The sequence below is a fragment of the Falco naumanni genome, chromosome 4, assembly GCF_017639655.2.
Source record: "Falco naumanni isolate bFalNau1 chromosome 4, bFalNau1.pat, whole genome shotgun sequence".
In the NCBI taxonomy this organism is placed as follows: Eukaryota; Metazoa; Chordata; class Aves; order Falconiformes; family Falconidae; genus Falco; species Falco naumanni.
The window spans coordinates 99,675,807-99,691,228 of NC_054057.1; the positions used below are offsets into that span (position 1 = coordinate 99,675,807).

The window sequence follows — 15,422 nt, forward strand, 5'->3', positions numbered from 1 at the left end:
TGTGCGCATCGTGTGTGTAACCACGCTTAAGACTACTGTCAGTCAAAGAACATATTGCTCTGCCATGAAGCCTGCACAGCAACAAAAGAGTAGGGAAACGAGGAACACACTCAGCCTGGGGCAGAAAACCCCATACTTCCAAAGTCTTTTATCTGCCCAATTCAACCCAATCTTGTGCTTATGCCAGAGGCATTATCTCATCATCCAGTCTGATCTTTCTATAGCAGAAACCAGGAAGTTTTGTTCAGTTGCCCCAAATACAGCCTGAAGCTTGTGCTTGGCAATATCTCTGCCCAGTGAAACGTCTCAGCCAGGGGTGACAGCTCACTGCTCCTTTGGCAGCATGTTCCAATAGATCATCCTCAAAAGTAATACACAAGAATGCTTTTCCTTATTTGAAGGTCTGATTTCAGACTGCAGATATTGTTTCCTGTGCAGCTTTTCTTCCCCAGATTGAAGAGTGCTTTAGAATTAGTATCTTCTCCCTGAAAACGTACTTACACACTAATCAAGTCAACCCTCCATCACCTTTGTGATTAGCTAAACAGATTGAGAACTTCAGCTTTAAGTGAAGCACCTTCTCCAGTCCTCAGATCATTTCTGCATCTATTTATTACATCCTCCTCCATTTTTAATATCCTTTTTAAAATACTGGCTGCTCAGTATTCTAGTGAACAAGGTTCTAGCCATAAACACGCTGTGGTCCCATTAGTTCTGTTTCAACACTGCAAGCTACTTTTCTGCAATTCTGCTTACGCTGGCACTTAAACATTATTTATGTCACTGACTGACCCACACCGGCCCAGCACAGGGAGCTCTGCTAGTTCTGTAGTGCTTCCAGCCACAGAGCACAGAAGCACAACACGCTCCAGCAGTCAATCACCACAAAACCTGGGGGGATTGGTACGTCCACCAATGTGTGAAATGGAGCACACTAATCAGCAGTGTAAGGGGATGCTCCCTGGTATGAACAGACAAAGGTAAACCTTGAAGCTTGGGAAAAACGTAAGAATCCAATTATCATTTGCGATGCTGTCACAATAATAAGGAATGGAGACGCGCCACGGTCAGTTATGATTTTCTACTCTTCTCCCACAGGACAGGCACCCTGCATGCCCACGAAAAAGGTGGCTAGTCACTGGCCTACTGCTCACATAAGGTAAGCTGACCTCTCTCAGGACTCTCCGCAGCCAAGGAAGCCTGCCCACTGCAAGCATGTGCCGAGCTAAGATTGCCAACGAGTAATCCTGCTTTCCCTTTCCTGGCATGCTCCTTACCCCTGTTAGTGACGTATCTCCCCAGCGGATTGCAAGCTTTATGCAAGCTACAGAAAAAGATTTGACATTACAGTCAGCTGCCTCGGGACACACCAAGCCACAGAGCTTTTGGGTAGAGGATTTCCACTGCCATTCTGAACAGTCAAGTAATCAGTCTTGCTCCCGCTGGGATGGTATGAAGTGAGCCAGATTATGGCAACAGGAGCAAGTCAGACTTCAAACCTTTACTGATGCTTCCTGAGTGAGTCTCTGATCTCCCACAGAGACACCTGCTTTGCTCACCTGGTACTCACTCCAATCAATATTCAGAGATTGGGTCAGAGAGACTGGGATACTTAATGGAGCATCTACGTAATCCTGCAAAAAACCCAAACACAACTGGTCAGAGAAAAGCCATGACTTGAAGGCAGCGAGTTCCAGAAAAAACAAAACAACAAATGCCAAATGGTGCACCTAGAAGAAAACATCTCAGCAAAGCATCTTTGGATGCAAAAAAGTGCTAAGAATTAACTCATAGCCTCTTAGAAGGACTAGTGGATAAGCGGAGCTTTTCTGTGCTCCCAGCGGTGAAAGTCAGGGACAAATCACATTAGTTTCTGAATTCCTGTAGGGCTGCTCCACTCAATCATCTTCCTCAGCAGGACACAGAATATGAAGACAGACCTGAGAACAGAGGCTGTCAATAAGACACCAAATTCAAACCCAGGAGCACCCCATACCGCCCATGAGAGGTCAAGCATCCTGGACTTCAGGATAACAATTCACTTATTTTACATAGGAATTTTACAATGAATAATTTAGTACATTCACTATCTGTTTTGTTTGTCCTGTTGGTTTCCTCCTTGTGATCAGAAATAAGCACGGCATATATACCATCACTGAGGAACTCTGAGGCAAGACTTAAGCCCGGTACAGCCCACAGCTCTCCATGTTGCAATACCCATATACCTGTTTCCAGTTAAATATAAGACCTTCAGCTGTATAATCCCGGTCTTTGTAGTCCTTAAAAAATTCACAGCCTGCAAGAAAAAAAGACCATGAGCAACTGTTCAGCTAACTGATATCTAACAACTGAAGTGCCTTGTGGGACTGGAAGTGCTGGCAGCCCCAGGCTCCAGAACACCAGACCAATCAAAACTACTGCCTGCAGGAAGAGAAGAGCAGTAATCATCAGTATAGGGTGCAGCACAGCCTCCCAGCAGCAACAACCCAGAGCACTCGGCAGTGAACACGCTCACACAGCAAAGGGCAAACTCCAAACACGCAGCAAACGTGGAGTTTGAGGCACTGAATTCATTCTTTCCCAAACATGAGGTTTCACCAAGGAGCTACACCTTCCAGGGCCACTGGCTTTTGCACAGATCTAAGGCATCAGCCTGTCATGCTGTGTGAGAAGCAACCAGCAAAAGGAGGTGTTGGCGGAGCCCTGGGGAAAGCCAACTTTCACAGGGCATCTGCTGCAGGTAACAAGAAAGGGCTCTGTCAGACATGGCTGTGATTTCTCTCACATTTAAGTCTCCTCTTTCAAACATGTGAATCGCCCTGTCTGAAGGAAACAGGTACATAACCACTTCCAAGGTTTCGCCCAAGCCCTCCCCTCCTCAAGTTCATCCTTTGGCTCTGTTCTTCTCAAAACAACTATTTGAAGTCTCTGCTGCAAACTGCAGTCACTTAGTCACAGCTGAGCAGCACCATTAGCACTGCGGCTGCCTGCAGGCTACACAAAACACCTCTCCCGATGTACCGTGTGTGTCCCAGCGGTGCCACAGCGCCCACGTTACCACGACATGCCTGTGCCAGGCACTGAGCACAGGCAATGATTCCTACCCTGCAAGTCACAAGTAACACCAACGGCAAAATAAGAAAAAAAACCAAAATCTTTGTGGAAGGACAGCACTAGCCCTCAAAAACAGAGTCAGGAAGCAATCTGTCAGTTGAGATTTAACTCCAATTAAAGAACAGCTTAAAGCAAAGAATGGGGGGATTATGGCAGTAAGTAGAGGCATCTACAAATGACAACTACCAGTCAAATGGAAAAGAGGGTTTTTCTGCACTGCAGAACACAAAAGTTTCTACAAATACCCCACTTTAACCCAAGTCTTTCACCCTAGATAGTCATTTCACTGGGTAAAACGCTGGCTGAATAGCTGAGCCCCAAGAGTAGTTGTGAATGGAATTAAATCCAGCTGGCGGCCAGGCACAGGGGTGCTCCCCTGGGCTCAGTTCTGTTCAGTATCTTCATCAACGATCTGGGCGAGGGGATTAAGTGCACCCTCAGTAAGACTGAAGACAATGCCAAGTTGGGTGGGAGTGTTGCTCTGCCTGAGGGCAGGAGGCTCTGTAGAGCGGTCTGGGCAGGCTGGACTGATGGGCTGCGGCCAGTTGTGTGAGGCTCAGCAAGGCTGAGTGCCGGGTCCTGCCCTTGGGGCACACCAACCCCACGCAGCGCTGCAGGCTTGGGGAAGAGGCTGGGAAGGTGCCTGGTGGGAAAGGACCTGGGGGTGCTGGCTGACAGCAGCTGAACGTGACCCAGCAGTGTGCCCAGGTGGCCAAGAAGGCCAACAGCATCCTGGCTTGTACCTGAAACAGTGTGGCCAGCAGGGCCAGGGCAGTGACCGTCCCCCTGTGCTCAGCACTGGTGTGGCCGCACCTCGGACCCTGGGTTCAGGTTTGGGCCCCTCACTCCCAGACAGACACTGAGGGGCTGGAGCGTGTCCAGAGCCGGGCAGGGGCTGGGGAAGGGGCTGGGGCACAGATCTGATGAGGAGCAGCTGAGGGAGCTGGGGTGGTTCAGCCTGGAGAAGAGGAGGCTCAGGGGGGACCTTATCGCTCTCTACAACTGCCTGAAAGGAGGCTGGGCTGGGCTGGGGTCGGTCTCTTCTCCCAGGTAACAAGCAATAGGACAAGAGGAAAGAGGAAATGGCCTCAAGTTGCGCCAGGGGAGGTTTAGGTTGGATGTCAGGACAAGTTTCTTCACTGAAAGGGCTGTCGAGCACTGGAACAGGCTGCCCAGGGAGGTGGTGGAGTCACCATCCTTGGAGGTATTTAAAAGACCTGTAGATGTGGCACTTAGGGTCAAGGTTTAGTGGCGGGCTTGGCAGCGTGAGGTTAACAGTTGGCCTGTATGATCTTAAAGGTCTTTTCCAACATAAACAATGCTAAGATTCTATGTCTGGACACTGCGTCACTCACCTAAGGCAACAGGATCTCAGAGTAACTTTAGAGACAAATTATAAAACAGAGTATCTTGTAATGCAAACCTGGAAACATCAGTAAGAATGTATCACGGCACTTGGCCGATCACTAAATGTGTTGCTCATCCTTAGATGTGTATGTCTTAGATTTAACAGAATGACAACACTTCTCTATGGACCAGCACTGCTGAAATCAGGCAGCATCTGCAGGCAGAATTTCCAGTTTTACAAGGTTTACCTCTACTGTAGCACTGAAGAGCTGCTAAAAGAAAGCAGCTGTCCCAGATGGCAAAAGAGGAAGGACCATCACTGGATATTGCATATAGTATGCAGATCCCCATACAGTAACAACGCTACAGCTTATATCTTCCTCGTTCTTTACATATCCTACAAAAGACCTGTGTACACTGTCTCTCTCATGTTCTAGGCATGGCGAGGCATATGGCAGCAACATAGATCTGTGCCACATGCCACAGAAACCAGCAGTACTTTTATTTCTGTACACCTTGGCAATCTGCATGGCAAACTTAATAGAAATCTTCATGCAGCTTCTCTGAGTTGTCATTCATTTCTATATGAAAGGAAATACATGTCATTTTTTTAAAAAAGAAAATACATTTAAGGGCAACAACTAGCAATCAAGGAGAAGTTTGGGTTTGGATCATCCACAACAGTTTTGTTGGGTTTTGTTTTTGTTTTTTTTAACTCCTCTCCATTTCCTGGTGCACAAGGGAGAAAGAAGTCCTTTCTTGCAGACAGACTTCAAGCACAGCAGTCTCACATCCAATCCTATCACCAAGCCTGACATCAGCAGGCAGGCAGCAATATTCAGCTCATCTTTAAGAGTGCAGCAAGTGACCCAGCAGTGGTTGCTAGGCACAGGGACCAATATAGCCAGTGAGAACAGGCTTGAGTGGTCTGCATCAGTCGTACATTGCAGGCTCAGGTTAACAGCTCTGCCTAGCACTGAGGATATCTTACAGTGGTGCTCTGAAACACCAGGACTAGAAAATACTCTTAGGAATTAGGGGTTTACATAACACAGAGCAAGATATGTATCTTGCACCAAGTAGTAGTTTGGAGTTGTGGGGGTGTCAAAGGCCATCTTGACCCCAGCTCCACCTCTGGGGCTTTTTCTCCATGCTTGAACTAATTAGAACTGCTGAGAAATGATTTTGCTAGTTCAAAGAGTGCCTAATGCTGACTCACATTACCAGAGCATCCAGATTTGTTGCACTGTTCTCTGATTAAAAGAGCTTCTCTCCAGAGGGAGCACAGGAAATATTCAGCAAGCCACAGTCATTTCACTACACACACACACACAGGTAGCTCCCAGTCCCCAGAAACGGATTGTCACCTGTCCCTTGGGAGTCCCTCTGGACATCAGTCCTGTACCTGGATATGGGATGGAGAGAAGCGTGAAATCAGCGTAACGTTGAGCTTTGTCCACCTTCTCAGAAGACGTCACACTGCACAGGACAAGAGGAAAACATCAGACATTTGTAGAGTATTATTCATGGAGATACTAGCAACCCAAAAGCTACCTCTCACGTCTCCCTGCACAGTGACTTGACTCAGTAGTGAGTGGGGCAGAACTTACTCAACACATCCCAATAAACTAGGTACAGCCCAAAACCACTAAAGCTTTTCCCTGAGAGAAATACCAGGAGAAACACCTCCCTTTGTTCCTATACCCAAGCAGAGAGGTCCTTTATTTTCCCCTTTCTGAAGGGGTGAGTGTCGCAGCACCACAAGCTTTATGGAGAAAACCTACTCAGACTGCAGAAGACAGATGAAAGCAGCTATCTTGCCTGTTGATGCAGCTTTCTCTGGCCTAAAACCTTGTGGTTCTTTTTACAGCACTAGCTAACTGATCTCCTTCAGGGACTGCTCCCAGAATGCTGAGTGCATACTCAATAGCAATTCACATGTAAGGGCTACACTAGCTGCGATCCAAAGCCTGCAGAAAAACAAATGAACCTAGACTCACTTCAAGCCAAACTTCACCTTCTTGTTTTCCACCATCAGGTCACAGATATATCGGACTGACAAGTATCGAAGCAGCTTGATGTCATGCCCTCTGACCTTGTCAAACAGCTGGGAGTCTGCATTTCTGCAAGACAGAACAAGGCAAAGCAAGATGAGCACGGAAGACTCACCACGCTGAGTCTGATTCTTTGCACAATACTGCCACAGCTCTTCCCCAAACCGCTTCTAGCTGCACAGCACAAGCCTTGTCTCCACAGATCAGTCAGACTCTGCAACAAACTGATACTGCAAACTTTGTGCTTAGGGTCCCTCCCCACATCTCATTGTCCTGCAACAAGCACGTAATATACAGAACAATTTCTTCAGCCTGCAGATGTACTTTTTGATGAAGTAAACGCATCTGTGTAATTCAAATACCTTTTTAAATGGCAATATATTATTTTTGTCTCCAGCCCTTCCCTCTGGCAAGAGATTAGCAGGCTTCAGTTACACTGGGTTCAGCCAGCTATTAGCATTCCAGACTCTTTCAAAAGCAAGGAAAGCAAGACTCCAAGCTTGGTGACGGTCTCAAGCCTGTACCCAAAGCCCAGCCTAGGAAAGAGCAGAACTGATTGGCTGAGCCAGACAGCTTTGGTACAAACTCCTTTTTCCCCATCCTAGTGATGCATACAAACCTAAGTGCAGAATCTTCCTCTGAAATGTCTTCTGCATCTGCCCAAGCATCATCAGAACCTCCTGCAAGAAAGGCATTAAGAGCTGAAGCTTGTGTAAACCAACTCAACCCCCAAACTGACAAGACATGTACGTGCCTAGAAAGGTCATGGTTTGGTACCCTCTCTCCACATGTGAGTGCTCTCAGTAGTTCCCCACATTTCCTCTTCCTAAAAAGCCTGTTTTCTAATGTAGCCTGCTCTTTCCTTGTCATTGCAAAGGACCTAGGCAGGTCAAACCCATTGCTGACAGCCAGAAGGACACCCCAATACTGCTACACAGTCCTTACTTAAGCCAGGCTTCAGATCCCACACTACAGACACTCAACACCCTCCTGAAGAGCTTTCCCTAGAGTCCAGTATATCTCACCATTAGCAGGATTTAATTCCCAAGGATTAGTCAAACAACAGCAAGTTCTCGCCCTCTTTCTTCCATTATTCCCACCCCTGATGTCTGGGAATCAGTGCCCAAAATCCTCTGGGCTGCTTTACTTGCCTACATGCTTCCCATAACTCCCTGTTCAGCCTCAAATTCTTTTGTCACTGCTTCTTATGAGCACTCCGTCCTGTACTATGGTGCTTGGAAACAGACACAAGATTTCAGGCTTTGCTCTATTACGTGGGGCCTGACGCAAGCAGGTCCACGCCAGAGCTTTGCATTGGCTCTCAGGAGAGGCTTGCTCTCACGCGCAGGTCACTGTCCCAGCACTGACAGGCCTTACCAGGCAGAAACAAACGGCTCCTCACTCACCTGAGAAGATATAGTTGTAGCCAGTGCGCCCATAGAGCTCTCCCCAGCCGGCCAGTGTTGCTGATCTGCAAATATGCTGGAGGAAGATTTTATTATTAACCACACATGCTCCAGGTCTTTCCCTTACCAGGTCTCATGCCTGTTTTCCCTCATGTTACCTAGAAATGGTTGGTACCTACAGCTACCGCCCCTCAGCATCCTCCCCTGCAACCCTGGTCCAGATCAAGTTCTCCAAAAACATCAGACTCCCAATTACCTTTATCTGTAGCTAGTTTTTAAATCACATTTTCATCTCCAGTTCTCCAATTCACTAACACAGTCATTTCCTGCCAAGTTAGCAGCTTCCATGCTCTGTTAATACCCTACTTGAGCCTTGTTTCCACATTGCTGTGGATAAGATTATGAATGGTCCCAGTATGACTCTGGGCAGTTCACTCCTGCAGAAAAAGGTCAGCAGGTTCATCCCACGATGGCTTCAGTCAAGCTAGATTAAAATTGTCACAGGTATGGTTTTGCTATTCATACAGCGCTTCTAAATTGAACTAAGAAAACCAAATTAAGCTTCTTAAATGCTAAGTGAGACTATTCCTATGGGACTTCAATACAGTTTAAATAATCCACATAAAAATGAAACCAATTTCACTTTCTTACAGATCCCCTTGCAGACAAGTCCACACATTCCTAAGACCATTTATGCAATCTTGCATCCCCAGGGAACAGACAAGGGAAACTATCTTTAAGGAGAAAAGTTACTCAAAAGGAGCTCACCGCCGGGAAAAGTAAGGGGCAGGAAGTGACAACTGTTGTCTCTCCCCTCTCAAAGACCAACTATCTTTGGTCCTTCAGAAGGGACATACATACACAGAAAATGTTAGCTCTTTGCTGCAATGCTCACGACATGGTGGTTAAAATAACCTGAAGTCCCCACAAATGATTTATGCAGCCTAGACAGCAAATGCTACCTCCTACTACAGGCTGCCTGCTTGGACCTAAGAACAGATTTTTACAGCATTCAGAAAGGTGACAACTGACTGAAGACATGGCTGCACAGTTCGAATGGCAGGGAGAAAGGTTATTTTCTAAGTTAAGACAGGTAACCCATGAAGCTTTACCTTTCCCTTGTACAGAATGACTGGGCAAACAAATCGTCCTCTACACCTCGCCATCTTACTTCGGTTGATAAGGTCCTGCAGTTTGCCAACCTGCACAGTGCTCTCAAACCTAGTGGACAGAGATTTGGTTCAGTACACACAGCATCCTCTCACATGTCTTTCAGCAAAGCTGCTACAGATACCCTGGGCCATAATCCCCATCCCTTTTGCCTAGAAGCCAGCTCTGAAGTTAGCAAGCAAGAGAATACTTCTTTTAGAATTGCTTCCACAGCTGTACAATATGTATGGACGCTTTTCTGTCTCTTTTTCTTTATTTTGAAAGGCCAGCTGCACAGTACATGACAGCAAGTATCTTCAGGAGCAGTACCATCAGAATGGTTTCCTACAGACTAAGGTGGATTACTAATGAAGGACTACCAGAGCAAGCCAGTGTCTACAAAAATACATGTTCTACTTTCCTCCCCACCACCTTTCCATCAAAAAGAAGCTCAGCACTACCATCAGAGTGAATTCACTATCAGAGCGATAATTTTACAAGGAAAAATAAATAAAATAGATAATCAAAGCTTGAACACTCAATGAACTTTACTTCTGGTCACTTGAGCATTTGTGTTGCTGGGTAATTAGATAACTGTAAATCAGCTAGTGGGTTAAGCAGGGTAGTTAATGTCAGCTGCATCTGCATAACTAAATTATATTTGGGTTTTTTTAAAAATAGAAGTGTGTTCCAAGTTGGAGACATTGTGGAAACAAGTTAAAATTGCTGTCCAAGTACCAGTCTACATTTGATAGGAATCCAAACGGACTTCTGAATTACAGACCTTCAGGAGGAACAGTCAGTGCAGGGTGGGCTAGCTTCCACAAGGAATCGAAGAAGCATCCAGACTGACATAATAGAAACCAGATGAAGACTGGACATACAAAACTGCATGGCCATGCGCTTAGAGATGATTAACAAGAATTTCCAGTCAGCCCTTTCCAGTAGAGCTCAATAGAAAAGCCTAAATGAACTGGTTGATCTCTGGATACTTGCCCATTATCAACATGGGAAGTTTGAAAAAAGGGACAAATACAATCATGGAAAACTCTCCAGTGGGATGGAGAACTACCAGCATTACTGTGCAGAACCCAGGATCCCAGCTGAGATAAGGCATTTGATTCTAGCAACCCACCCATGCCTGAAAAGGCACAGAAAGATGATTAGGATGGCCAGGGGACAGTCTATGCTGCAAAAGAAACCACCATGGATTGACTGGCAGAGCAGATAAAGTGAGGACAGAATATACACATGACGGCAAATGAGAGAACTTACAATGCAGAGGGAGAAGAACTCAAAAGCACAATGCTGGCCTAAGAACAAATTAATACTGTTATGCTGGAAGTCAAAAGAAAGTTGCTGAGCTTCAGAATCAGTGACAGTGTGGAGCAATCTACCCACAGATGCCATTCTGGGAAGGATTAAAAAAAATATTCTATTATTAACATGGAAATTGATCTGTTTGTGGAAAAGATTATACAAGGCAGTGCCAGTGGAAGCAGGGAAACAGCAAAAAAGACCTTCAAATCCTACTTTTTCTTTTTTAAAAAAGGATTTAATTCTCAGAATTCATAGTGGAGGCTTAAGATATTTTGTGTTTCCCTATATACACAACAGTTATGGCTGTCCAGCTCCAAAGAGCTTTGACATATATCAGAACTTAAAGAACAAGAACCAAGAACCCCGGCTGATCTTTAACCGTTGTGGACACGAAGGTGCTAAGTGAAAAGACAGGAAAATGCTAATGCAATATACTCTGTACAGGAGTATGTAAGACTGTGTGCAGGCAAGAAAAGCATGTGCCTGATCTCGCTGTCACTGCAAACAGCCAAGAGCTCTGCTCCACAATCTGTTTCCCTCCTCGCAGAGCATGTGAATAACACATGCTGCAGGAACGGCCTGTGAGCATTTTGAGAAGAGATGCCTTGGTGTATAATTTCCCATACCAAACTGTTTTAAAACTATGAGAGATTCTGACGTATAGATTTGCTTGTGGGAATGTTTTTAAATGAACACACGTAATTAAAGAGATACATCCTGCACTCTGCTCCAGCTGTCCTTATGTTTCCTTTGCAAAAGCAAATACAGAGGGAAACAAGAATTTTCATAGGGTGCTATCAGAAGAGCTCCATGGCAGTGCTTCGAAGTCCAGAAGATGGGATTCAGTAAAAATCAAATGCCTGGAAGATCAGAAATTATAAGAGAAGCATGTCCCCAGGAGCTGAGACAACAGGTTTCACCTCTCAGCACACTAATTGCCCTTCTCTGGAGAGGCACCACAGCCCTGGGGAATGAGTCTGAGCAGCTTGGCAGGGATCTGGGACACAGGGCGAGTGGGAAGCCCAGTGCCCCACTGGGGACACGGTAGGATGAACCCTTCTCCCACGCTCCCACACCTGCTCCTTGGAAAGCCTGCACGTGCACTGGGGAGACCTGCTCCGCTCTCCATCATAGCTGTGCTACAAACAGGGCTCTTGGATCTTCTCATTTCAAAAATCATTGTCAGTAAAGCTAAACCTCAGCAAGAGACAAACATGATAAGTAAACATAGCGGTGCTGAGTCTAGTAAGGGGAAAGGCTGCTCTGAGGAACTGGTGCAATGCTCTTACAGGGGCAAGTGATTAAATGCAGCATAGGTAGGAGTAAAATCTGCTGAAAACAGTTCAGAGAACAGAGCACTCTTCAATAGAAGTGTGAAAGAACATCAGAACATCATTAAGGCTGCTTGGCACAAGGTAGGGGATGAAGTAGAAGGAATTATGTGTATCTTAATTCTTTTTATTTTGGACTTGTGTGTGTGTGTGTGTAGTTCTTCAGAAGTTTGTTTTCCAGAAGATACTGCTATGCAACCTTACCTTGGCATTAGTTTCATGCCCACCCTCCCCTCCAAAATCAGACACCAAACCTGAATCAATCTTTTTTAATGCAAGGAAAACATTTCCTATAAGAACAAGCAACTGTTTTGGCAACTGTATATTTTAGACAGGCCTGAAGCAGAGATCTTTCTCTTTCAGTAGCCATACAGCACTGGAACAAAGTCTCACATTGTTAGATTACATGCGGCTGTGATCCTGTGATCATAATTTTTTGGAGTGCACGCACACAACAGGATCATCAGGTGAAACCAAAGACATGGCCCATGTCTGAGATCTGGACATTTCAATTAAGCATAGTCACAGTAGCTCTAAGACAGCGAGTAAAGAACTGCACACATCCCTCTATTTCCATTGCCTACATCACCTGCCCGCTCCTTCTGGAGGGTCACCAAAGATTTCCAAGCACAGGGAAGGCATCCCTGGCTGTCAGACACACTCTCTACTTTCTGTGGCTCCTTGTGAGCAGCACTTGACCAAGGGGCATACAGGCTGAAAACACACACCAAATTCCTCCTGCTACCCTTCCTGCACCTGCCTGGATTTCAGAGTACTGTTAATAAACTTTGATGAAGCAACATCCTTTCTCTTGCCAGCTGCCCAGCTACAGAATGAACAGGATCAGGAAACCAATCTGGGTTAAAAATACCCATTTTTTGTTTGGGTTTTGAAGCCCCACACGGCTTCAGAAGCAGCTGTACCAGCATAACCAATAGGGCAGTGCAGATTTTTCGTAAGTGAGAAATGCTTCCAAAACCCCTTGGTATTCTCAGAGGTGTGAAACATCCTGCATGCTTCAACAAGATCTTACCAGCTGATTAAGAACATTACAAAGATGAAAGGCAGCCAAAGACCCACAGTCCTAGAGGGAGCATTCCATTTACTGGAAGAAGTTATCATGTTCTATAACACAAGAAGTGCAACAGTCTCTATTTTGTAATTAGTTCCCAGAGTGCAACAATGAAACTAAAAATTGACTTTGTCTAAAAATTACTTAGTGGCTTTTACAGAGATTATCACCCAGGAAGCTGGAGGCAAAGAATGATGAAAGGTAGCCTGTTTCCATGACTCTCTAGGACAGCAAATCAAGACTGTGAAAGAATCAATGTTTAAAATGTTAATTGTCACTGCTGACTTGCAAAAGCCTCAGAAGAAAAGAGGGCACTAAGTGTAACTATACTTGTTTTGAATACTTGTCAGAAAAATTAAGCATCTTTTCCTCTTGCAAGAACAGGAAAAGCAGAAGTGTTTGGTTTCTCTTCCCCAAAGACGCTCCTAGTCATATTTACAGCTTCAGACTTGTTTCCCTTTTTTTCAGCAAGAGGTTTCATCTTTTCTAATCTGATCTAACTGTCAAGCAGAAATTCTCCCACCTGACAATCTGTTGTGGCTGTTTTCCAGAGACCCCCTCCTACAGCACCCGGTCCACGTGCCAGCATGGCAGCTGACAGTCTGCCTTCCTCGGGCAGCAGCTGGACTGGACGTGCGAGGGGAGCTTGGTGACTGCCATCCCGTTGAATGTGTTACTCTTGTCACAGACACAATTAAGACTTCAAAATTACATTAGGTTTTGTTGGAATAGAAAATAAAAAATAAGAGGCTGTCATTAGAGCTGCAGGGAGCAGGTAATGCTCAGCCAGAAGTGACACCAACGTGATTCTCAGCTTGCGGGTCAAAGTCCAGAAACATGTTAGCTTAGACTTGCACTAAACAGCAAGCAAGCATTTTCCGTTAGTTCACTAAACCTCAACACTCACTGACGCATGTACCACGGTGGGAGCAGGCTACTTCTCCAGACTAAGATTTCTCTAATCAGAGGCCTTCCAAGCAAGACCACAGGCACTTCATGAAGACAAGGAGAGCATCACACAGTCCTGCTCCTGGCCACAAGCTCTTTGAGTCTCGGGGCGAGCTGTAGCGCAGCAATCATTAGGATCCAGTGCTGTGCTCAGGTTTACCCAAGGACAGCATGCAGCGGAGCTGGCGCTGCCCTGAAACACCCCGTTTCCTTCGCACCCCGCAGCTGCAGGCTCAGCTTAGCAGCTTTCCCCAGGGAAGCCCAAGAGCCTGGGGGAGCTCGGCAGGGAATCGCAGCCCTGGCAGGCAGCGAGGGGTGCCCCGGGAGCGGCGCACCCAGCGGCTGACACCGCCGGCTATAATTAGCCGCAGCGCAGCCTGGCGGGGCTTCCCCCGGCCGGCGGGAGCCTGGAGCGGCAGCGGCCGCTGGCAGGTGCGGAAGCTCCCTGGGACAAAACGCGAAGGCGCCTCCGCCGGCCATGAGCCGTGCGGGACCGGGGCACCGGGGGCCTTACGGGTCGCGGCCGGCGCCGGCGTCGCGCTCCAGGAGGACGATGTGCCGCGGGTAGTGGGCGCAGACCTCGCCGTGCACGTTGGGGATCACGCTGTAGCGGTAGTCGCGACCGAAGAGCTCGAGGCACCGTCGCTCGATCCGCTCCACCTGCGCACAGCCACCGGTCAGGGCCCGCCCCACCGCTGCCGCTCCCCGGCGCCCCCCGCTCCCGAGCCCCTCACCTTAGCGGCGGCGCCGCCGCCGTCCTTGGCGCGGTACTGTGTCCGGGAGAACTCCAGCAGCAGCTCGGCCAGGGCGCGGTCCCCGGAGCCCGCCGGGGGGCAGCCGCGGGCCGCCGCCATCCCCGCGCCGCTCACCGCCGCCGGCCCATGGCCCCGCCCCACCCCTCGCTTCCGCCCTCCGTCGCTTCCGCCCGGCTGGCCAATCACCGCCGCCCGCGTGCCACGCCCCTTCCGCTCGCCCGCCGGCGTCATCGGGACGCGACGGGTTCCGCTCGGTGTGGTTGGGTTTGCTCTAGTCCTCCTGCGGGGCAGTAGCCGCCTGGCTCTCGGTGCGAGCCCGAAGCGGGGCCTGGCGCGGTCAGGGGCGCGGTGGGAGGAGTGAGGCCCAGCGCAAGGGCTGCGCACGGCCGGGGCCCCGCAGGCGTGGGGTGGCCCGCGCGGTGCTCCCCAGCACCGGCGCTGCTGCGAGCCGTGGGGCGCCGAGGCTTTGCACGAAGCTCGCTTAGGCCCGCAGAGAGACGGGGCAAACGCTGGCGGGCACCGCTGAGCGGGTCTGACCGTAGCGCTGCTCTTAACGAATCCCGGAACGGGTGTTCATTAAAGAAGCCCCTCTCGGGGTGTGCGCGCCCACACAAATCCAGGCGCAGTGGCAGCCGCGAGGTGAACGGTAGCACGGGCTCGGCGGTGCGGCCGTGCGCGCTTGGGAGCGGTAGGGGCTCGTGTGCCCGGGATGGGAACGGGGATGGTGCCAGCGCCGTCGCGCACTGAGCCTGCATGTGCTGTTCGTGCCGGCGTTAACAGACAGCCCGTTACATCGCCAGAGGCACACGGCAGGCAGCTCCTTTGCTCTTTCTGGAGTATACAAAGTTGTTTCCATCAGCGTGTGTCTAATGTGCAAATGAGCTGCGAACCTTGACGAGACTTGGAAGAGAAAGAGGCCTCGGGAG

At 48.2% G+C, this 15,422-nt stretch overlaps 1 protein-coding gene across 3 annotated transcripts in view; it reads right to left on the reverse strand.

The window, feature by feature from the left end:
- The window catches only part of MTMR14 (myotubularin related protein 14), a 34,355-nt gene extending 19,728 nt beyond the window's left edge, over positions 1-14,627 (reverse strand). For 2 of the 3 annotated variants that reach the window (XM_040590207.1, XM_040590206.1), the window contains exons 1-9: positions 14,476-14,627; positions 14,256-14,401; positions 9,034-9,142; positions 7,922-7,997; positions 7,135-7,195; positions 6,462-6,584; positions 5,867-5,940; positions 2,226-2,296; positions 1,560-1,634 (exon numbers count right to left, since the gene is read on the reverse strand). In XM_040590207.1, coding sequence (XP_040446141.1) covers positions 1,560-1,634; positions 2,226-2,296; positions 5,867-5,940; positions 6,462-6,584; positions 7,135-7,195; positions 7,922-7,997; positions 9,034-9,142; positions 14,256-14,401; positions 14,476-14,595 — 855 coding nt within the window. In that variant the 5' untranslated portion in view covers positions 14,596-14,627. The remainder of the gene's footprint in view (positions 1-1,559; positions 1,635-2,225; positions 2,297-5,866; positions 5,941-6,461; positions 6,585-7,134; positions 7,196-7,921; positions 7,998-9,033; positions 9,143-14,255; positions 14,402-14,475) is intronic. The other variant, XM_040590208.1, reaches the window with a different exon arrangement.
- Between the last annotated feature and the right edge of the window lie 795 nt (positions 14,628-15,422).